Source organism: Mauremys reevesii, linkage group 3, assembly GCF_016161935.1.
Source record: "Mauremys reevesii isolate NIE-2019 linkage group 3, ASM1616193v1, whole genome shotgun sequence".
Lineage (NCBI taxonomy): Eukaryota > Metazoa > Chordata > Testudines > Geoemydidae > Mauremys > Mauremys reevesii.
The window spans coordinates 2,617,859-2,641,876 of NC_052625.1; the positions used below are offsets into that span (position 1 = coordinate 2,617,859).

The 24,018-nt window shown below is 54.1% G+C and overlaps 1 protein-coding gene across 2 annotated transcripts in view; it reads left to right on the forward strand.

Moving 5' to 3' along the window:
- Nucleotides 1-24,018, forward strand: part of MERTK (MER proto-oncogene, tyrosine kinase) — a 63,996-nt gene that overhangs the window by 24,426 nt on the left and 15,552 nt on the right. Inside the window, exons 6-10 of one of the 2 annotated variants that reach the window (XM_039530772.1) lie at nt 1,799-1,914; nt 11,383-11,566; nt 13,059-13,210; nt 19,287-19,440; nt 21,116-21,269. In XM_039530772.1, coding sequence (XP_039386706.1) covers nt 1,799-1,914; nt 11,383-11,566; nt 13,059-13,210; nt 19,287-19,440; nt 21,116-21,269 — 760 coding nt within the window. The remainder of the gene's footprint in view (nt 1-1,798; nt 1,915-11,382; nt 11,567-13,058; nt 13,211-19,286; nt 19,441-21,115; nt 21,270-24,018) is intronic. The other variant, XM_039530773.1, reaches the window with a different exon arrangement.

Here is a 24,018-nt window from a genome sequence, read left to right on the forward strand (position 1 = left end):
CACCCTGGCGGCTAAGGGAGCATTTTCCCTGAGCCCACACGTTCCCAGCCGAGGCAGAGTGTGGGTTTCAGTTCACGGATGCCGAGCGTATGCAGCCGGCTCCAGGAAAGGTGAAGATGGTCTGTTGTGTTCTGGATTCCACATGGAGTTTGTGTCCAGTGCTCCTGAACGAGTCCCCGCTCCCACCGCCAGCCTCCAGAGCTGGGTTTCTCTCATCCCGGCCAGCCGCCCTGATCTGACCCAGAGGGCTGCGAACAGCCAGTCACTCCCTTAGGGCTTTGCCAGCAGCCTGGCTGAGTCTTGGTACTGCCGGCCCCACACAGAGGATCGGGCTCAGCTGCCCGGCCGTGTACCTCGAAGAAGAGTGCCCGGATGGCCTCTGTTTTTAACAGTCTGCCCCATAAATTAGGGCTGTAAAGGGGGGCACCTGACTAACTCACCCATTTGGTGTTCGACTCCCTGCGAGGGATGGTGCTGCAGGCTCTGGGAAGTCATTTCCCCCAGGCCCAGCACCTCAGGGTGCCACATCCAGGCCCCAGATGGCAGCAGCACCCAGGCTGGCAGCAGCACCTGTCCGGAGGCCAGGGAAGGGGAGAGTGCAGGCAGCAGGTACCCCACATGGAGGGTCAGAGGCCTCGTTTCTTCCTTCGGGTAATGTGGCCCCTCGGGGACGTTTAAAGCATGGGCCAGCGCTGTTCCCAGTCCGCTGCTCACCGCTGGCGCTGGGGAGGCACCTGGAGACAGCAATAAGCTGATGCTGCGTATTGTTACATCAACATAATGGTGAGCCCTGCGACTTGCCTCTGAACTGTCCCTCCCACCAGGCATAGCGTCTCCAGGGCAGCTGGGATGGGCTCAGGAGCAGGTCAGCGGTCTAGCTGCATCCCCCTCCCAGCCCCCCTTTCCCTCAGCGGGCAGCTTTCTCCCGGCCTTCGCACACAGCACTGCGTCCCCCTCCTCTGAGAGAGCCTTCCCCTAACCCCTGTGGCACCCCTGCCCCGCGAGACCATCCAGCCACCCGCTTCTCAGCGCCGGGCCCGTGAAAGGAGACACGATTCCGACTGTCACAGCGGGTACGTCTGCCCAGCCCGCAGCAGCCAGACTCCCGACTCGGGGCTGCAGCCTGCGCTCTGCCGATAGCTGTCTGCCCGGGGTGGCGCTCGGCTCAACCCAGCTGTGTCCTGCAGTTCAGAGTGGGCAGCGGCCAGGGCAGGTGATCCTTGGCCAAGGAGAGCAGCTCTCCGGGCGACAGGACAGAGCACGGCGTGGGAAATCAGTGACGCCCATTTGAAACGCTGATGCTGAGCACACGCTGCTCCTCGCGGCCCCGCGGGGTCCGGGCCCGCCCGAGCTCATGACTGTGCTATAGCGATGAGCACAGCCCTTGGACTTGTCTGCATGGGGCGGCCACACGCAGCACAGGCATGATTTCTGAAGCGCACTCACCTGCAGCACAGCAGTTACTGCGTGGAGACCCTGCCGGTGCGCACCGCAAGTTCCCTGTGTGCGGGTTCCAGGCAAGCTCCCAGCCCCGGGGACCCCCACATGCCATTGCTCCCCACCCCTCTATGTCAGGCCACTGCTTGAATCTGCCTTCCACAGGTGGTGCTGCTCCCCCTGGCCCAACCCAGCCCTGGGACGCCCAGCATAGTTCTCTTGGGGAGCCTTCTGCCACCTCCCCAGCGCTGAATTCAGCATTCAGGTGTTTCTCTACAAAGCTTGCACATGCGCAGCCGGCTGGGAGCCGGCATTGTGTTCACACGCGTTAGCGCTGACCAGTGCTGGCTTTCTCATGTAGGAGCTGCAGCCGCCCCAGCCGACGTGCGTGTCCTGAATAGAACAGCGCACGGCTTCGTGGTGTCCTGGGTGCCGGGCTTCGACGGCTATTCGCCTCTGCACAGCTGCTGCCTCCAGGTAAGTCTTGGCGTCGTGGTTTGAGCCGCTTGTGTTTGCTGCGGCGTGGTGCTTGCAGGGAGGCTGCAGGCCATGCTGGGCCTGTCTCTCCTCACACGTACACCAGCATAAGCCAGGGATTGCTGCTCGGGTAAATCACTTGGTCAATGCTGGTGGAAGACAGAAGAGATTCGGGCCGTCTCTGTGTTCAGTAAATAAGAACACAGGCTCCTGTTCCATCTGCAGGTGGGGAGGTCCTGCTGGGCCAGCCAAAAGACACGGGTGTGCGGAGCAGCTGGCAGGCCATGTGCCATCTGCATGTTGCTCATCTCATGCTGGGCTGGTGGTCTGGGGTCCCAAAAGGGTCAAGACCCTCATGCGGTCAGGATGTCAAAGCCATGAGGTCCCTGCTGGCCAGATACCTGCAGCCTGGCAGTGCCAGCTCCCCTGTGGGCGCTGGAATTGGGGGCATCTCGGAGTTGGGGGCATCGTCTCAGATTTGCATCCTGGAGGAAGAAGAAGAAACAGGTGTTAAGGTGCCTTCAGAGTGCTTGATCGCCTCTCCCCCGGGAGGTAGGAGGGAGGGATGGATTAGCTCTCCCTCCCTCCCCTCTGCTGTTTTGGAAGATTTAGGGCATGTTTCAGTTAAGACGATAAGAACAGCCATGCTGGGTCGGAACCATGGTCCATCTAACCAGTGTCCTGTCTTCTGACAGTGCCAGGTGCTTCAGAGGGAATGAACAGAACAGGGCAGTTATCTAGTGATCCCCAGTTGTACACTCCCAGCTTCTGGCAGTCAGAGGTTTAGGGACACCCAGAGCATGGGGTTGCATCCCTAACTATTTTGGCTAATAGCCATTGATGGACCGATCCTCCATGAACTTACCTAGTTCTTTTTGAACCCAGTTATATTTTTGATCTTTGCAACATCCTGTAGCAGTGAGTTCCACAGGTTGTCTGTGCATTGTATGAGGTAGTACTTCCTTATGTTTGTTTTAAACCTGCTGCCTATTTCATTGAGACCCCCCCCCTTGTTCTTGTGTTAGGTTAAGGAGTAAATAACACTTCCCTATTCACTTTCTCCACCCTCGTCATGATTTTATAGACCTGTATCATAGCTCCCCTTAGTCGTCTCTTTTCTAAGCTGAACAGTTCAGGTCTTTTCAATCTTTCCTTATATGGAAGGTGTTCCATACCCCTAATCATTTTTGTTGCCCTTTTCTGTACCCTTTTCAATTCTACTATCTCTTTTTTGAGATGGGGCGACCAGAACTGCACGCACTATTCAAGGTGAGGGCATATCATGGATTTAGAAAGTGGCATTATGATGTTTTCTGTCTTATTATCTATCCCTGTCCTAATGGTTCCTAACATTGTTAGCTTTTTTGACTGCTGCTGCACATTGAGTGGACGTTTTCAGAGAACTATCCACAATGACTCCAAATCTCTTTCTTGAGTGGTAACAGCTAATTTAGACCCCATCATTTTGTATGTATAGTTGGGATTATGTTTTCCAATGTGCATCACTTTGCATTCATCAACACTGAATTTCATCTGCCATTTTGTTGCCCAGTCACCCAGTTTTGTGAGATCCCTTTGTAACTCTTCACAACCAGCTTTGGACTTAAGTATTTTAGTAATTTTGTATCAGCTGCAAACTTTGCCACCTCACTGTTTACCCCTTTTTCCAGATCATTTATGAATATGTTGAACAGCACTGATCCCACTACAGATCCCTGGAGGACTCCACTATTTACCTCTCTGCATTGCGAAAACTGACCATTTATTCTTACCCTTTGTTTCCTGTCTTTTAACTACTTACTGCTCCATGAGAGGAACCTTCCCTCTTATCCCACAACTCCTTACTTTACTGAAGAGTCTTTGCTGTGGGACCTTGTCAGAAGTCCAAGTCCACTATATCCAGACTTGTGGACACCATCAAAGAATTCTAATAGATTGCTGAGGTGTGATTTCCCTTTCCAAAAGCTGTGTTAACTCTTCTCCACCATATTGTGTCCATCGATGTGTCTGATAATTTTGTTCTTTACTGTAGTTTCAGCCAGTGTGCCTGGTGCTAAAGTCAGGCTTACCAGCCTGTAATTGCCAGGATCGCTTCAGGAGCCTTTTTTAAAAATCGGCATCACATTAGCTACCGTTCAGTCATCTGGTACAGAGACTGATTTAAGCGATAGGCGACATACCACAGTTAGTAGTTCTGCAATTGTTATTTGGTTAAATCAGTTGTGAGAGGCCTGCAAGATATTTAGTATAGATCTTAGTCACTGTATTTACAGAGCTTGTCTAGATTGCGTTGTATCACTATGGGACACAGGGCGGTAATGGAATGGTGCTTAGGACAGGGTTGGTTACAGTTACATGCACTCATAGGTGCCGACTCTGTGGGAAAATTTTTTACCCACGGGGAAAAATTAGTGGGTGCTCTGCACCCACCAGCAGCCAAGCTCCTGCCTCGCCCCTGCCCCACCTCACCTCCTCCTCTGTCTCCTCCTCTGAGTGCACCGCGTCCCTGCTCCACCACCTACCGCCCAGCACTTGCCGCCGCCAACAGCTGTAGCAAGCTCTGGGAGGGAGGGGGGAGGAGCGGGAACGTGGCGCTCAGGAGAGACGGGGCCGGGGCAGGGATTTGGGGAAGGAGACAAATAGAGGCAGGGAGGGGCAGAGTTGGGGCGGGGACTTTGGGGAAGGGGTTAGAATGGGGGCAGGGCAGGTGTGAAGTCGGGGTGGGGCCGGGAGCGGAGGGGGTTGAGCACCCACCGGAACCATTAGAAGTCGGCGCCTAAGCTATATTAACCTTCAAGCCGAGGGAAGATGGTAGGTCTGGGTGGCAGGGTCCTGGTTCCAGATCTCCCAGTGCAGGGATAAGAGGGAAAGGTTAATGGTGGGGTGTTCTCCCAGGTGTGCAATCATTGCATGCAGCTTCAAGGCAGGGTCTGTTGAAGACCGGCAGCCTGAGTCTAACAGAAAAACGACCTTGGAGCAACGGCTAGATACAGAGCTCTCAGGATGGGAATGGGGCCACCTTCCCACGCACACTGGCCAGCATGGGGATTTAAGCTCCACTCGGTAAAAGACTGCAGCCAACTGCATCCCCTTGAGAACAAGAGGGGCCAGTGAATTGTGACGCTCTGAGAGCTCTATGTGTGTCTGAATCACAAGCTCTCTGCTGGGCCGGTTATGTGAGCGGAGAGACAGACAGACCTCAACTAGCCAGAGCGGGATTGGAACAGGAAGTGTGAGACACCTGCTGCGTGGACTCTTCCAGTCACTGGAGGGGAGTTACACGGCAGAGGGATGCAATTACCTGCCTCCCTTGGGGAAGAGCTCCATGGGAGTTGTGCAGTTCTGGGTGTATCGTCCCAGCGGGGACAGCGTTAAGGGCTTAGAAATGGTGAGCCAGTGTACAGTGTTACGGGAGGTCAGGCACTGGCTGGTTACTGAGTCCACAGCAACGGTTGCATGATCGCAGTCTAGTTAAGTCAAGAGATACCAGTGCAGTGGGATTTTACCACCGGATCAGGGTCTCCTGCTGCTCCGTCAAAACCAGGGGGTTCGCTGTGAGCCTAGCGCAGTGACACTCTGCCAGCACAGTGCCTGGGTTATGGCAGCGTCTGGAGAGGTGATCTCGATCTTGTGGGTGCAGTACAGCGACGCTCCCTGTGCTCCTGCCAGCTTCCTCGGAAAGGTCTGAGAAGATGGCCTCTCCTGTGGCCAAGCTGCTCTCTGGCTGGCGGATGTTCACTGGTGCATTGTGGGCATCTGACTGCTGGCTCAGATGTCACCCGCAGCAGTTGAATTCCATGTGGGAGAATTAAATGATTCATCCTGTCCTGTCCTCTGCTGCTGTGCAGGGTTTCCTGGCAGCCCCACCACTGTGGTTGTGCTCCTTGGGGATTAATAGATCCCTGCGTGCCACAAGGCTTAGCTGTGATGTGCCAAGATGCCGTGTCAGGGTAGTGCCCAGCATGCACTCCCTCCTTCACCCCCATCACGGGGGGTGGACAGTGGGGACTTGTACAAGAGTAAGTAGCTTTCCTGCTGCACGGCCTGTCTGCATTGCACTGTGGGGCCTCTGGAGGCTGCTATAACCTCTGGGCTTCAGTAGCACCTGTGGGGTGGGGGGGTGGCAGAGCCATTCTGTGACAAGCAGGGGAAGAGGCCGCCCTCACTACGCATGGTCCCAGCGCCCAGCTCAGCTGTGTGGGTGGGACGCTGGGCAGAGGGAGAGTGTTGGCGCCAGTAGCCATCTGACGCGCGGACAGATGCTCACAAGGCGACACTAGAAGTTTAAGTCTGAAATGGTCACAGATCCTACTCAGAGCCCAGCTCCCATCAAGGCAGCACTACTGCTGCTGGACTGACGGGAAGAATGGTGCTTTTAAAGCAGGGTCCTGGCCATTGGCAGGGCACTCCCCCTGCCATGGGGAGAATCCAACCTGGCAGCTACAGCTTTTCCACTCAAGTGGTTTAGAAGCCGTAAAGGGTTTATGTTGCGTTAATATCTGTCCTGTTTGATAAGCCGATAAAGCAGGTCAAAAGCAAAATAAAGCTTTCAAAGCGCCCCCAGGCAGACTCAAAGGTACAGGACACCTCTCTGCACTCTGCTGGCCATCAGAAGGAAGTTGGCTTCCTGATAAGTGAGTGAGTGAGTGCCGATATTCCTTTCTATGTGGGTGCTATGGGGCCAATCCTGCAAGCAGCTCCCAGGCAGGGGGCGTTCCGGGGCCCAGTCCTTTTTCTGCTCTTTGGTGATTTCGGGATCGTTTATCAGGGGTTCATTTTTACCTGCATCGGAACAGCAGCTAGTTCTATTGGACGCCGATTTGCTGAGGGAAATGCCGGGTGGTATATAACTAACCGCCACTCCGTGCCGTGACGTATTCAGAGTGGCCCAGCGTTATTAACCCTCTCAGTCAGGTGCATGCAGCTTAGGACGCTCATTTCAAAGGTTGCGTCTTTTTCAGGGAAAATGTCCTTTGGCTTAAACGCATTGTGGTGGCTAAAATCTGCATTTTAAAAGTCGCCCGGCACGGCTGAGGGAGTACGCTAGGCTCTAGATGGCAGCACGAGGGATGCCTGGGGCTTGGACGGAATCCGAGCGGGGTCAGGCGACATCTTTAGCATTCCACTGCGCCCCCAGGAGTCCCGGCTCTGAGAACACCTGGCCTGTGGATGAATTAAACAATGTACATAATAAAAATAGTGAGTAAGACCCGGCTTCCTTCCATTTGCCCTCAGTCACGTCCACTGTGTCGGATCGGAATGACTCCTCCTCCGACACTTCATAACCCCCTCTGTAAGAAGGCTGGTGAAAGTGAAAGGTCTCTGGGGATGTGATCCAGTGTAATGTGAGTGCAGCATTTAATGTTCCATTCTTACTACAGCTCAGGAAGTAGGGTGGAGGGACAAAGAATTTCCTGTGACTTAATTTACATGACCCGTCACTGGGAAATAGCCTTTTAAATCAGAAAACAAGATATGATTCCTGGCAAGAACGACTGCGGTGACTCAGCCACTGTACTCTCACCTCCTTCGCTGTTCAGCCTGGCTCAGGTGATGCCATCTTGCCAAATGCGTAGTTAGTTTTTGACCCTGTCAGTGACAATAGCGGGTGCTCTCCTTGCCCCAGCTGGCAGGAACTGAGCCCTGCGTTCCAGTTCCGAATAAGCCGGGTCTGACGGCCCCTCTCTGGAAAGAATCAACAAGACTCAGGTGGATTTAGAATTCATAATCGTGACCGGTCCACCTGCATTTTAGGAATCCATTTGCATGTTTGGTCACTGAGCATGCATTCTGGATATACGTATCGCAGCCTTATTGGGAGTAATATTGCTAAGGTTTTGCTTAGGATTTCGTGAACCAAATTCTACCCTCGGACATGCACAGCCAGCCCCCGCTGAGGTCAGTAGGAGTTACGGACGTGTATCAAAGGCAGCGCTGGGCCCTCTCTATTTAGCCCGGTTCACCGCTGAATGAGACGGTGTAAATCACATCCCACAACCCCCGTTTAGCAACGAGTCCCTGGAAAGTGCAGTGTGTCGCCTTGACCAGTACCGAGGGGGCCCCGGTGAGCAGTCTGCAGGAAGCTAATGGTAACATCGCTGCAGGGATAGCGCTCTGAGGGAAGCTGCTGTGTGATGCAGGGTTTCCCTGGGGTGTCAGTGTCTGGATTCCGGGTGTCTCAAGGGATGTGCTTTCCTCGCCCTGCCATCTATTTAAAAAAGACCTGACTTGTTGTCATGCAGGTGCTTTTCGCTTGACACTCACTGTGATCTAACAGTAAAGGGCCCGACTTCCGGAGGGGCGGATTGGACAAAGCCAGGGAGGGCTGAGGGCATGCAGCACCCCTGGGAATCGGGCCCATCACAGCCGGTGCTGACGGGTTCAAAAGGCTGCGGGGCTGAGCGCAGCGGCCCCTTTGGCTCTTCATCGCACATCTGACTGTGTAGGACTGAGACCGGCCGTCCTTACCCAGACGCAAACTGCGTAGCTGCGTAGGGCACCATCGAGTGCCCCAGATTTCCTGGTGCCCTGTGCAGCTGCGTGCTGCTCCAGCGGCCAAGCCGGCCAGGAAAGCTGCCCTTGCTCCCACCCCGTGCACACTCCACCCCTTCCCCATAGCCCCTGCTCCACCCCCGCCCTGCCTCTTCCCACCCTTGCTCCACCTCAGCCTCGCCCCCACTGCACCTTCCCCAAAGCCTCTGCCCCTGCTCTGCCTCCCCCCCCGCTCCACCCCTTCCCCTGAGCTACATCCCGGGGGACTGCAGCAGGGGTCGGGCCCGCCCTGCGCTCATGGAGCAACCCAACCCGCTCCACCAGCTCCCAGCCGCGCCGTCAGTGAGTGCTGGGGGGTGGTTCCTCTCTGCCCCCCAAGTCCCAGGGCTGGAGCCAGGGGAGCAGAGCAGAGTGGGCTAGGACTCGGTCACTCCACTTCCCGCCGCCCCATGAGTGTGTGGTCGGGCCCACCCTGCAATCACCGGGCGGCAGGAAGTGGAGTGACCCGTTCCCAACCCATTCCGCTGGCTCGTGCTGGGGGGCGGTTTCGCTCCTGCCCCCCACAGACCTTGGGAGCAGCCCCCGCACCCTCTGCAGAGGCCTGGAGCCAGCACACACACCCCCCCCCACGGGGGGTGGGGTGCGTAGGGCACCACGATGTCTAGGGACGGCCCTGGGCTGAGACAAGGGGATACAACAGCTGGAGACATACTATGGTATTTATATGACAATAAATGAGCCAGCATCAGCAGCAGATGGTTTTGATCGCTGCTTTAAACGTTCTTGCCAAAGCATCTAGCAGCATCTGATGAGTCTCTGACCCTGCATTTCTGTCTGGTTTGGGAATCCGACATTAACTGTCCTCATCTCTGCTGATGAATGTTGCTCCCCGGCTACATAGCGAGCCAGTGTCAATGCTGACTCTAGGGCCTTGTCTCCCGGTCCTGCGCACTAAGCACTAGACATGGGCCCCTCTCTTTGCTGAATGCAAACCGGTGCTGCTGGCTGTCCTGAAACAACCTATGTGGCGTGCAAGGCCTCAGACACCAGCTGAGTTGGGAAGTTCCCATTCGGTGGTTCACTCTGAAATAGAGTGGGGAAGAGAAGCTGGGAAATATTCTCCTGGGGGAGCCATTCCAGACTAGGTAGTTCTAGTGATGATACAACTCCAATACTGTTGGCAAGGTTGGTGGGTAGCTTGAGTTTTCTGCTGGCTAATTGCTGATTAGATTACTTCTTCTGGGCCTTTCAGACGTCCTCCCACAACTCCAGCCTGTGCTGCATACTGGGCGAGCGTTTTGTTGTGTGCTAGGAACTCGTTCTGCTGAATGTGTAAAGGAGGAAAGGTGGAGTGTGAATGGAGGACTGCATAACCCTCTTCCGAGTGCGGTTTTGATGGCGTTGCTGGCTCTCCGTACAGCAGCGCCATGCCGGGTGGTTATTTTGGTGAAATCCATGCCCATGCTTTCAGACCGGCCATGGCTAAACTCTTCTTCCGTTTAAAAAGCTGCAGTCCTGGGCATGGGAATTCTGAAGCAAAGCATGATGCGTCGTGTGCTGGTTTGCATGCAGAAACGCAGCTGACAACTGTTTTTAATCTCTGGGCACTAACTGGAAGGCTTAGGGTACTCTGTGTGTGCATTCTACAGTCTGCTCTATAGGTAAAAATTCTGGAAGACTTTTCACATTTTTAACCCTGCTACTTTTCACTGGGAGGTGTCCCATCTCGTAAAAGGCAGGGCTTTTTAATTCAGCGAAGGGGATAAGCCATTAGCAGATTCCAGAGTGTTAATTGGCTTCATGCTCTGTTCTGCAGCAGCAGCACGGGGCAGCTGTTTGGACTGCAAAGTGAGAGGTGACATTTCATATGGTGTGAGGTTTGGGTTTGTTGCAAGAGTCCATCCCAGACCTCACGAAGGGGCGTTCAGCCGGAGGCGGTATCCCAAAAGTCCAAGTCAGAATACAGCTGAGTCAAATCCTTGTAAGGTCAAGATAAGATCCTGATCTTTCTGTGTGGTAGCTGTGTTACTCTGTATTAGCAAAAACAATGAGGAGTGCTTGTGGCACCTTAGAGACTAACAATTTTATTTGAGCATGAGCTTTCTCTAAGGTGCCACAAGGACTCCTCATTGTTTTTGCTGATCTTTCTGTGCTTCCCATCTAATCTCACTGCATCTAGTTCTTGTTATGACTGGCTGCTTCGTCCCCTGTCATGCCTTTCTCCTGACAATGTATGTGGGTTCTGAGTAATTCAGTGCAAGGAAAATAACTTGTTAAATACATCGACCTGCCACCTTCCATGGGCTGTTTCCCTCATAACGCTGCAGAATCCTCTTTGTTTAGGGTCTGTGAAGTTTTGGGAGGCTTGTCGGTAACAAAGAAGTTTCTCGGAGTAGAACTTCGCTGAGCTTTTAGAGCGGGAGTTCAGTACCAGGAGCGACGGCTTCCAAGTCATTGCCTCTGTGTTACACTTTGTTTATTCCTCCGTTGAAATCAGGCCACACACAGCAGAGCAGTTGTGCATTTTACCATAGATATTTTGTGTCCTCCTCTAAAATGAGAACACGTGCAACCCCGTGCTCTGGGTGTCCCTCACCTCTGTTTGCCAGAAGCTGGGAATGGGCGACAGGGGATGGATCACTTGGTGATTACCTGTTCTGTTCATTCCCTCTGGAGCATCTGGCACTGGCCACTGTCGGCAGACAGGATACTGGGCTGGATGGATCATTGATCTGACCCAGCATGGCCGTTCCTATGGTAGGCTGTGTTTGTTAGAAGTCTCAGCCTTGCTGCCTACCATGAAACTCCCCCCCGGGTCTCCTCCCAGTAAGAGTTAAGAGAGCGTGGAGGGAAGAGCAGAGGAAGCGGGAAGGACAGAATTCTGGATCCTGTTTACAGACTTCAAATTCCTAACATGCCTCTGGCCCGGCAGGTTCTTGCTGACTCATCCGTGTCCCTGTTTGATTTTCAATTAAGGTCAGGGAAGCTCCTCCACTGAACAACGGCTCATTTCTGATCTGGAACACCTCTGTGCCACCTCATCGGTATCACGTCCAGCAGCTGCAGCCCCTGGCAGAGTATAGCATCCGTGTTTCCTGCAGGAACGAAGTCGGCTGGTCTCCATTCAGCCCCTGGACTCTGGCCAGCACAACCGAGGGAGGTAGGACAAGAGCAAATAAGACGGCGGACGGTCTGTAGATCTGTGCTTCGTAGGGCCCTCTGCCGAGGGGTTCAGTTTGCCGAGAGGGCGCTGACAGCTCCATGCCGAGGCCCAAGGGATGGGTCACCGGGAGCTCCTTCACCGGCACGCAGGCAGCACGGCATGGTCGCTGGCACTGGAAAGTGCAGGCAGGCGTGTGCATGTGCCAGCTGGCCCTCACTGCCGTGTTTCCCCGCTCCCCCAGTGCTTCCATTGCCCTCAGCGTTCGGCCAGGCAGGGGGCGGCTGCGGGGAGCTGGGGGCTATGGTTGGGAGGAGTATTTGGGGTCTGCTCTCCACCCCCCGTGCAGTGACTTACACAGCTAGCATGTCCCACCCCTCTGCGCTCCCTGGATGCAGCAGGCACAGGGCTGGGGGAATCAGCCCTTGGCCGGCTGGGCTTGGGCTCACTGCTGCTCCATGGGAATTGGGGTGCAGGATGGGCCCCTTAGAGAGAAGCAGCGCATCCCCCGTTTAGCACTGGATGCACCTACCAGCCAGTGCCTGACTCTGCCCCCGACACTGCAGATCCTGGCTCCTTGGGGCTGTGAAACCCCAGCCGGCAAGGTAGGGCACCCCCAGTGTTTGCTCTCAGGCCTGAGGGAGGTCCCAGTGCCTGGATCCCCACAGAGCATGGGGCCATGCAGCTGCCATGCTGGGCCAGCCCCGCTTACTGCGTAGGAGAGGAGCGTCTCAGTTCACGCTGCGGGGACCTTGGTAGGGAGACACGGCCCAGCTACCCGGGCCGGAGTTTAGGCCTTTGGGAAAGATGCACTGGGCTCTTCAGTGCTCACGAGGGGCTGTGGATCCACGTCTTATCTGCAGCTAAAGCAGCCGATGATGCCACCCCGCAGTCACGGTGCTGGCGCTCTGACGGGGACAGTGGGGTCACGGGTCGTATGGGGGTTATGAAATATGGCTTTTGTCTTGGCTGCTCCCTGCTCTCGGAGTGGGGAAGTGTCGGGGGGAAGTGAGCCAGGGACTCTTCTCCCCCCTCCAGCCCTGGTGTGTGTGTGCAGCTTCAAGATGGGAGGCGTTTTCCTATTCAGTCGCTCCCCTGCCCATCCCCACAGCCTTCTGACACCTGTGCGTGGCAGCTATGGCAGCACCGAAAACAGCAGCTAGACCTGAGACACCAGAGCCTTGGAAGCCACCCACTCCAGATGGCTCTCCTGCCACGAGGCTGGCCGGGGTGTGCTCAGGGAGTCTGAAAAACGTGGCTGTTTGGACAGAGTGACTTAGACAGGGGGTTAATTAAAGAATTAGCCTTGATCCTTCCATGAGCTCCGCATGGGCGCCAAAGTCACGGCAGGATTGGAGCCTCCATTTGTGAGACACAGAAGGTCCCAAGTTGGGTTCTGCAACCCAGGAGCCCCACCACATCCACGTGAGTTGCTGATGGGCACGTCTGCCTGGTTTTCTTAGCTCTGTACGTGATTCTGTTTGTCTTGTAGCCCCATCTACTCCCCCTCTGAATGTCACAGTGTTCTTCAACGAGTCCAGCTCCTCCCTGGAAGTCAGGTGGGCAAAGCCTCACCTTGGACGAAAGCACGGAGAACTGCAGGGCTACAGGCTACTGCACACATGGCAGAACTCCAAGATAACGGTGAGTATGAAAAGAAATATAATAAGAACTAAATGTAACGCAGTGGCCGCAAACATCTCGACAATGGCCAGGCAGCTTCGACGCTGTCTTTCTTGCTGACAGGTGTCCTCTCCGTGTTCCCTGGTGGCCCCCATCTGTGTCTGCCTGCTGTCTATAGCCATACAGGGCAGAGAGTGGCTCTGTGGTGTATGTTTGTGCAGTGCCCTGGCTTAATACAGTTACAGTTCATAACTAAGAATATTAGCCAGTGCTCTGGTGCCTGTTCTTGTCTTAAAGGGGAGCTGCAGAGCAAGAAAAATGCGTGTTCATTATTGCTTCTCTATGGGGTTTCGCTACAAAAACAAATAAGATATTGTTTGCATGCGACGTGTTAGTATTTTGAGGGGCTCTTCCCTGTGCTGGAGGGTTTGGAGCGGGAATTCGGATTCGGTAGCTTTTGCAGATGGAAATGGCTACGAGGTACATGGGTGGGGAGGTGCATGCAGCAGGGGAGTCTCTTTGTTTGGAGAGCAGAGTGAAGGGAACATTTGAGATCTTGCATAGAACTGGGGGGAAAAATGCAGTGAAAGTTTTTTTGGTAGGAAAATGCCCTTTCATCCTAACAAATGTTTCACGGAAACGTGCCGATTTCTACACCGTTTCTCTAGGGAAAGTTTCTCGGACCAGGGTGGAATTTCGGAGGGTAAGTGAGGGACCCAGCAAACAGAAGAGCCTGGTGGCGAGGACACTCTCTGGGCAAGCGAGAGATCAGGGTTGAAGTCCCTGCTCCAAATCTCTCTCCGATTTTCATGAAAGATTTCCGAAGGTCTCAGTCTTGCTCCAGATTGGAACGGAAACAAATTCCAAAGCCTCACAGTTTTTTGTGGAACAGAATTATTTTCCAGCCAGCCCTAATCCCGAGTTTAAAGTTCTGACCCTTTTTGTTGTTGTTTTTGCCTGTTTTCTCTGGGCTACAGCAAAGCCAGTTACAAAAGCCTTCAGGACCCAGAGGTATTGGCCTCTTCTTCAAGCCAGACTAGCCTGAGCAGTCCGGCTGCTCCTGGGTCACTGCTGGTAATGGGCAGAACAACACGGGAGCTTGGAGCCATTGCACTGTGGGAAATCCCTGCACATGAATGAAGGGAGTTGCATAACAAATGTGAAGCAAATGGAGCCATTATAGACCAGACAAAAGGAAGCCGGCAAGCCGGACACATGGTTCCATCCAGATGTTGCCTGCTTACTTGTGTACTTTGCTGGGCTGTTTCTTGCCCTCTGAATAATCCAAAGTTTAGAACACAAAAAGGCGCTGAATGCGTACATTTCTGAAATCTGCGTGGAAGAAATGATTCACACTCTTTTTCTAAGACACTGTGATTTCTGTTCCCTTTTTATCCGATCTATATGGCCCACGCACAATGAAATCGGGAAAACAATATTATGATCTTGTGACTAACACTGGAAAAAGATGCTGACACATTTATCTTCTCACAAGCCTGGGAAGAAGGGACTTTTTTTATTTTTATATTTTTTGTGAATTTCCAACATAAGACTTTTAAGCAATAAAAAAGATGTTATACTTCAGGATAGTTACACACCATAGCTGCTTACTGTTCCTCAGTGACCTGCATTCAGTGTGGAAAACCTGCTGAGCTGAAGGAAGATATAAAATCTCTGCTAGTGGGTGAGTGGCTTCTGACTGTAGGAGATCTTGGCTAGGTGCATAAGAATGGAACTTTGCTGGACAGGACAAAAGCTCTTTGCAGAATTGGGGCTGAAGACTATTTTTGTGGTTTACGGTTGATTCAGACCATCTACTTACAACATTCATTGCAGGGCAAAACATGTTGCTGTCATGTAATGCCTCAGGGTCAGAATGCAGGCAGCCTAGAACATAAATTTCAGGGCCTTTTTTCCTACTTACACATCCCTACAAATATCCAAATGTTGGTACTCGCAAGCTGGCTTCTAGGGCGCACCCACATCAGGTCAAAGCCCAAGCGAGCCTTGTAACCACTGTCCCTGGTGTCCCTCCACAACGCCTCAAGCTATCCTAGCAATCCTTGCCTTGGCCAACATTTCAGCCTTCCCAGCCTACTGCCTATGTCCTAAAGGCCGTTACCAAAAATAATTCGATATCGCCCACAGAAGTTGGTCCAGTAGAAGAGATTCCCTCCCCCATCTTGTCCCTCAAGCATCCTGGGACCAACGCAACTACAGCAACCCGGCAAACGGCAAGACTAATGTAAGAAAAATGGGTCGTTGTCCTTTCCACAACCCAGCACAACTCGATTGTACTGCTGTGGGATGCTCGTGGGTAACAGCAGAATGCCACACTGGCTGGCAATGTGCAACCTGCTCTCAAGCAAGGGGAGAACAGTAGACCACTTTCATTACTACGTCACGTAACAGCGGGGGAGGGGGAAGATTGTGATTTCTTTATTGCATTGAAGGGGTTGATGGGCTGTGAAACGCACGTTTTTTTCAAAGAAATTATGAAGACAAAGTTTCGAGACGACCTACAGAATCACTTTGGGCCTGACCCTACCTCCTTCGCCGCATATGTTGACTTGTGTGAGCAATCATATTGACCGCTCCTTGGAGGGGAGTTGTGTCTGTGCTTCGTTGGCCGCTCTAATGACGGCAGGCAGTAAAACGTTGGGAAGAGAGAAATCTGGTGGCTGCCTTCAGCTCCCACGATGGAGAGCAGCTGTTGACTCGCACGGATGCCTTAGCAGGAGTGGATGCACTTTTCGCTGCAGTCAACCACAGAGGGGATCTGCAGGCTACCCCTCCGCTCCCCCATGGGCTGCACATGGGTATGCCGTCCATTCAGCATGCGTCAGATTGTTACGCGGGCGAGGGTGGAATCCTGGGGAGGGTGTTTTCAGTATGCAGAGGACACCCTGTTTTACCTCTTTCTTGTCCAGCCTGAACAATGGGGTCAGGTTCCTTCGCTAGCTGGCCGGAATTGGGGCATGGATGCGTGGACCCTCAACACCTTGCAAATCAAGCCACCAAGGTAGATGGCTAAAAGTGGGTGTAGGATTCCAACTTCATTCAGGACCCGTTCTGGAAAATCTTGACCAGAGCGTTATCCAAATGAAGTCTCAGTCAGTCCGGACACTTCTCTCCAGGCTCTGGATCAGGGACTTCGATGCACCAAGAGGGTAGGGTCAGAGGAGATGGAAAAGCAGCCCCGATTCACCAAGGTACCTAAGCATGTGCCTAACTCACCTCAAGCACATGAGTAGCCCCATTGGAGCCAGTGGGATTAATCATGTGCTTAAAGTTAGGTACCTGCCGAAGCACTGTGCCGGCCTGGGGCCATGGAGCAGAGATACTAAATCACACATACAGATACCTGGCCTCGCACAGGCTGTTGGCCGAGGGAACGGCCGGCTGCCTGCAGGCTGGCCCACACAGCTGTTTGTTTACAGCTTTTACTGTGACATGGCAGCTCTGAGCTGAGGTTTTCATGGTTATTAAATCCAGCGGGTCAGAGCCAGCCGAGCTGCCTTTCTCCCACCCCCAACGCCAGGGCTGGGGTGGCAGCCTGCAAACTGCTCCAAGTCATGGAGCCCTACAGATCTCTCCAGCAGCCAAGTTATGCTGAAACCTCTCCCCCCACCAACGCGCCTCCGAAAGTGCCAGGGCAGGACAGGAATCTCGCAGAGGTGGCTGTGCCCATTTTATGCCTCCTGGCAACTTCCCTATGCCAGGGGACTCTCCGGTGTCCTGTTACGGCAGCCTGAAGGGGGACAGAGGATCTGACCCAGTGGGTGTGTCACATCAGTTGAGAAGGCTGTATTTCCTGCATGTGCTGTACGCAGCCAGTTGAATATTGCTCACATGGCACAGCACAGCTGCACGAGAGATTAAAGAATGTAGCCGTTCTTTGCATTGGCTGAGACACAGCAATACAAACACCACCTTGCAGACATCCCTTTGCCTCAGGGTGCCATGAAGCAAAGCAGGAGAAACCTGGGAATGTTGCCAAAGAGCAGGAAAGTATCTCTGTATTCACGTGCATAACTGCAGGCCAAGCATTCTTCAGTGCTGCTCCACGGGACAGAGCTATTTTAGCAGCACCTACATCCAGGAGGCCTGTAAGTGTGTGTATGTTAATACAGTAGTTTCGTTTCCATTTTTAGGGGTCTTTTGTCTAATGGCAAATCAGATTTGGTTCCTGCTGAACTGGCACTTCACCGATTTTTTTTTTCCTGTTGTTGCTGTATCATGACCACACTGTGTTTGAAAACTGTCCGCAGATGATGTAATCTGCACGTCAGTCTGCCAGCTGTATGATCTGTCACCAAACGGTTGTTTTTCAGTAATGAGTTATCATGGAGCAACGCCAGTCACTTTCTCAGCTGTCCAGCTGACTCACAAGAAATGCAGGAAATAACAGTGAGTTTGTGGGAAAGGGAATCACTTGTATAGGTGATCAAGAAAAACATCTATGATAACATTAAAACAAAACTAACGTGGTGCTGGGGCCATGAAAGGAAACGCAGTGTAAAACGAGAAATGTCATTAGCGTGACATGAAACCACATTGGTATACAATAGTCGGCTACGAAGTCTGCCTTCCCCGGTTCATTACTTTAATTGTGAAACAAAGATCTTCCTTACTGCAAGTGTGTGGTCGCACTTCGTGCATGGAAAAAGGAGAGGGGCCAGATTCTCGGCGGGTGCAGACGGTACCCGTTCCACTGACCTTGGTAGAGTTTTACTAATTTACCCTGGTGGGGAAATTGGCCGGAGGATGAGTCCTAAAACGAGAAGGAACAAGGTATCCATGAGTGGGGAGAGCGAGCAGGCCGTATCCGAGCAGGGCAGCAGCTGGCTGGGCAGCAGCGAGAGAGACGCCTCCGTCAAAAGGAGCGATACGCAGAAAACAAATCCCAACGGATAACTGGCTGCACTGCGTGCGGGCGTGAGGCGATATTGCCTGGGTCCCATTTCTGACTGAGAGCTTCACGTCTGGAGTTCAGCCCGGTTGCTATGGAGGGGCCAACCTGTCCCGTGGGGAAAGCCTATTCCCCTTTGATGGAGAGAGCAGGAGCCTAGTGAGGAAGGCAGTCCCAGAGAGCCCGTCCCTCCCCCAGCAAGGTCAGTTTGTGGTAACATGGTCACAGGTGGGGCCGATAGGAGCCCTTGCAGCTAAACCTGCCGCCCCACTGGGGCCAAAGTGTGGGACAACACAAAAAGTGGTTCATGCAGAGAACTTAAACTGCTGCTGGGTTCTTGTCCCCCCAGTCGCGTCTGGGCAGGAGAAAAGGTGCAATCACCTCTTTGAACTAACAGGCCGGTTACCCTCGTGTGGCCAGGCACGGGTCCTGGGTTACGCAGAACGCTGGGCAAGTGACGTTAGGGGAGCGTGGGATTTGCCTTTGCCCTTCCAGCACATTGTAAAGGCTACGCTAGACTTTTCAGACCTGTCAGCTAATACCATTAAACCCTCATCTAGGCAAGGCCTCACTGTGACCGGCTCCGTATGTAATCTCTGCTCTGTGAGTCTGTGTCTTGGAGGGGAGGTAGACTCCTTCCGCACTGCAGGGAGTGTCGTGGGGAGCCAGGGACGGGACTATTGGAGTAACTCCTGTAAGCCCCATGGCTCCAGCAGGGGCAGAGGATAGCCTGAGGACTCAAAATAGAGACACGTGAACTGTCCCTCTCCCCACGGGCCCTTGCATGGCTCCCTACTGCTAAGGGATTGTATTTTCTCTTGTGTAGGTTTTCCTGCCTCCTTGGTAGGATAGTTCACCTTGTCCCAGAGCCTGCAGCCAAGGAGGCTGCATGACAATTGAGTTGAATCATGCCTCGATCAGTGAAGTGGTTTAAAAAGGAAATCCTGTCCAGCTACTTTGTTTTCATCCAGTTCTTGAAGAACAATTATTCTCTATAAATAGCTCCCAGTTACATTGCGCAGGGTTATAACTCCTGCTGGCCATTAAGGGTCGGCAACCAGAAAATTTAATCAGGAAAGACTGTTAGATTAAAATAAATCTCGAGTTTTCATTGTTGGGAATGTCCAGCGAAAACAAGCTGCTCTTGTCCGTGGTGCTAGCGTCTTTCTTTCTTTTCGTTTTCAGCAGAATCGTTCTTCCGAAGCCCAGCAGAACGCCACTGTCGCCACCGTCGCGATCGTAGTCACTAACGCCACGTACGCTGTGCGCGTCGCCGCCGTCACCAAGGGGGGGATCGGGCCCTTCAGTGACCCAGTGGTAGTTTTCATTCCAGGGGACGGTAAGAACCAATAGTACGACCGTGTCATTAACGAGGCATTTCACTTCAAAGGGGCCACTTGGTTTGTGGCCTTTCCTGGCTCTGGAACCTGAGCAGCTGTCTTGTGAAGTACATGTTTGACATGCAGAATCTGCCTGGCTATTGAACGTACGGTTCACACGCACTGCTTTGTTTGAATGCCTCTGCCACGGCAAGTCGCTGTGGAATTCACCCCCACTGCAGCTCCAGCAATGGCAGCAGTTGATAGGAACCGTAGTGTGGACAGGCTACGTGCGTTTTTTACCACCACACGTGTCCTCGTTAACAGGCCCACGCCCTCGTCTGCACACAGCTGCCATTGCTGGAGCCTCCCTGCGAGCCGGAGCAGGCATCAGCCTCTACCTGCCCTGGTCACTGCAACCAGCCTAGAGAGGTGCTAAAGATCAGACGGGGGGTGGGGCCTCGTGCCCCTGGCAGAGGGGCCCATTCTCCGAGCGAGCCGCCTCCGGCGGAGGGAGCAGCTTCGAGGTTTTATGAGCTTCCGAAGCCTTCTCCAAATGGGTCCTGGCTCTGCAAAGTCCCCAGCGCGGTGGGGATGAGGGGCGCTCGTCTCAACTGTGATCCTCCACAGTTAGCCCTCCCTCCAGGTCCTGGCAGCTCACGCAGCTCCAGCTGGATTGCGTCTTTCCCAGAGGCCCTTGTTGCTCTTCCACAGACCTGGCTACCTCTCCTGACACAGCAACCCACCCCAGTCCAGCTCCGCACCCAGTGCAGTCTCCAGGCCTGGGTTCTCCCCATCCTGCCGCCACCTGGGATTCTGTTGAGTGGCAGGGGCAGAGGCCATCCAGATGCTGATCGCTCGCTCGCGCGCACACACACACACACACACACACACACACACACACAGCCTCTCTGGGGCCTGGTGCAAAGCCCTCTGGACACCTCCCCATCACTTCTGCAGGTTTTGGCCCAGGCTCCGGCGGGATGTGCATGGCAGAGCTCCTCCCGCACTCCTGTCGGGGCTGGTAGCTAAACAGAGCCAGAGAGCAGGTGCAGAGTGTCAGACAGGGGCTGCCTTCTGCACTCGGGTCTTTCCATGCCTGGGCAGATAGGCTGTTTGCTCCAACCCTCCCCCTCCGGCAGTCTCTCCACCTGCCCCTCTTTGCTTCCTCTCCCCTCACCCACTCGCCTTGTCATTCCCCTCATAACAACCCCGCTCCCCAACAGATGTCACCCGCCCGCCCACCCTGGCAGAAAACAGCCGTGCCGCTCACAGCTGCCCCCTGCTCTGGCTGCGTGTGTGGGACGGCGTTTCCCCTGCCCTGTGGCTGCCTGGCCAACCAGATCGCAAGCTGCCCCAAGCGGGTCTCCTAGTCTGTGTCTGGGCAGCACCTGGCCCAACCGGGCCCTGATCTCGGTTGGCCCCTGGGTGCTACTGTAATAGAGAGAACAATGCACCCAGCCCTGAGAAACCACGTCCCCAAATGCCTGTACACCTTGGTTTGTTGTTCGACTAAAGCCGTGCAGTGATCGATTCCAGCCACGTGCAATGTTTCCATGCTGCTGCTGTTTTCTTTCATGTCTTTTGTGGTTTAAATGCCTTGTTTGGTTTTTGTTGGTTAAAAATCCTACAATGCCTATCGCATGTTGTCGACTGACCCCCTTTTATGTTCTTCACTATGGGCTGTTTGATCAGGTTTCATAGCCTCCGCGCCTTCCTCGACTCCAGCGCCGGGAAACAACCACTCCTTTGCCATAGTCCTCGGCTTTATCCTGGGGATCGTCGCCATTGGGTTAATCGTGTATTTCTCGGTGATTGTCAGGAAAAGACGGATGGAAACCAAGTTTGGGTGAGTCACAGAAATAACTGCTGCAGGAGCACTGAGCGCTGGCCAAACGGCTGGCAGGGCACGCCTTGCGTGGGACTAGCTGCCGGCCCTGTGCGGGGGGCAGAAGTGGGCTGGCCAAGGGGAGCAGTAGGAGGCGTTCTGTCTCCGGGTTTAAATAAACCTTCACCTCTCCCATTCTCCCCAGTAAGTGCCAGTGCACGGACGGCCTCGGCTGGGGGGCACCGCCGGGTCTTCATGTTGTAGGGACTGTGATATAAACTCTGTCACCACCTGCCCTGTACCTTGTGGGGCCTTTCGCTGGCCAGCTTGGGCTCAGCGTCCCTCTCTCTGGATGCTCACGGAAGTTACTCAGCTCCCTGCCTCCAAAGAGAACACAATGGTCTGACGGTGCCGAGAACACCCCCCATAACGTCGGCCTGACGGCGCCGAGAACACACACACGCACACCCCGGTAACGTCGGTCTGACGGCGCCGAGAACACCCCCCCGTAACGTCGGCCTGACGGCGCCGAGAACACACACACACACACACACCCCGGTAACATCGGTCTGACGGTGCCAAGAACACACACCCACACCCCGGTAACATCGGTCTGACGGTGCCGAGAAACTCCTCCCCCGCCCCCCGTAACGTCGGTCTGACGGCGCCGAGAAACTCTCCCCCCAGCCCTCCCCCTCCCCCCCCGTAACATTGGCCTGATAGCACTGAGATGGTTTGGGAAGAAAACAAGAATAAGTTGAGTAATGAAGAACATAGGGGAAAGCGATTTCCACAAGAGCAAGGGAGACGTGAAAGGGTTCCAAACCAAACCAAACCAAACCAACACACTTTCTAGTGTCCAAAACGTAATTCTAGCGTGATGTGGCCGTGCCTAGCACCGTTTCTTATTCATACCATACTGGCCGCATGCTTCAGCCCGTCTGGTGGGAGGACCACCTGTTAGAGACAGCAAGCGCTGGCTGCTTCGTTCTCCCAGGGGATACCCAGCGCGTTTTCTCCCCTTCTTTTTATAATCCTTGGAAACGGGTTCTTTCAAAAGTAAGCCCAAAGTTCCTGTCCCCTGCTGCTTCGTCTTCAGGGTGCCAGCGGCAGGCTCCTTCTTTCAGCCTCTGGTCACTTTGCTTGGTTTTAATTAGCCTGATCACTTAGCTGGTCTGAGTGGACGTGTCCTCCTGTTGTCCTTCCGCTCGCAGAGCAGAGCCACATTCCTTCAGCTCGGCCGAACGCGTTTCTCTGCTCGACTCGCCTTGATCGCCTTTCCGGAACGTACTTCCAGTGCTGCTGTCGGCCGGCGCCATTCTGTGTCTCTTGCCCCCACGTCCCCTCTTCCGCTCCCCCCCTGCACTTCTGGCTAAGCTCACCCTACCCCACAGGAGCTGAGCTCACTCCCAGGGTCTATTCTCAGTCCAGTCACCTCCTGTCCCTGGTGCTGCTCCATCAGTGCCTGTCGCTGGGCCTGAGGAGAGCAGAGGACCAGAGCTCCCTCAGGGCAGCAGCGTCCGTCTGCCCGAAACAAGGGGTGGGGGAGGAGGGAAGGTGAGTTGCTGTCTCAGGTTAGGCGTCTCTGACTCCTGGGGTAGCTGCCGCTCCTCTTGGGCAAACCTCCGTCCTGTGGCCAGCTTCGCTTGTTAAGCTTCCCTTTTCCAGTGGACCACGCGCTGCAGGTGCACCCAGCCGGCCCTTCCTCAGTGCTGCATGCTCGTTGGGCTTGCAGCCAGTGGGCTGGAGGCATGTCCAGTCAGACACACACACACACACACACACTCCCTTCCTCCCCTCGCAACCCAAGCCCTCCCCTGGCCCAACCTGCTAGGGAGAAAACCTGCCTTTGCTGCTTCCAGGCTCAGTGCGGCACCAGAAGGCGTAGGCCTGGGGTGCCAGACACCAGCGCGTCATTGGGGGGGGCGGGTGAATCCTTCACAGGGGGCAGCCACCGTGAGGGCGCACGGTCTGTCACTAGGGAGAAGGGGCTGCCCGGCAGGTAATCCCTGAGGGCATCCACAGCCCGCTCACGTGCCAGAGCCACCTTCTCAGTAACCGACTACGCACTCTCCCTGGGGAACAGCTTTCTGCTCAAACGTAAGCCTGGTGCTCCTCTCCCGCACAGCCTGCTCCCAGCCAATGTTGCCTCAGTCCCCAGGCCAGCACCTTCAGCAAAGCCCTGCCATTCCTCAACAGCTGAATTTTCCCCACTATTTACCCAGCACCAAAAAAATAAAGGCTAAATACACTGGAGTCAAATCCATCTCCGTGGTAACTCCATGGGAGGCCCGGGAGGCCATTGGATCCATTTTGCCCTATACTGCAGGCAGAACTCCCTCTGAAGTAGTTGGGAGTCTTTCACAAGAGTGGAAGGGCTGAAACGTCCATCTCCTTCCTCGGCGTTTTGCTTTTCGTTCAAGGTTCTTTTCCTTGCTTTGGAACAGCCTGGAAGGCAAGCAGCCCTGGGAAGCCTAGTGTCGCATTGGTCCTTCAGCTCTCTCCACCTCAGCTCAGTAGCAAGGGAGAGAATATTCAGCAGCAAGCAAAGTTTTGCAAATGGATGATGAAAGCCCCCAGCTCATCTCCTACAGCACCAGTGTAACGATCTCCTAACCCTTGAGCAGCATAAGTAACTTCAGTATGTAATTGTCAACTATTAGGCAAACATCATTTTCTTTGCTATTTATGTTTCATCATCAGTTTTGGAAATTTCTTTATAAACCCAGCATTAAGGAGCTCTGGCTAGCTACCTACCTGTCACCATGAA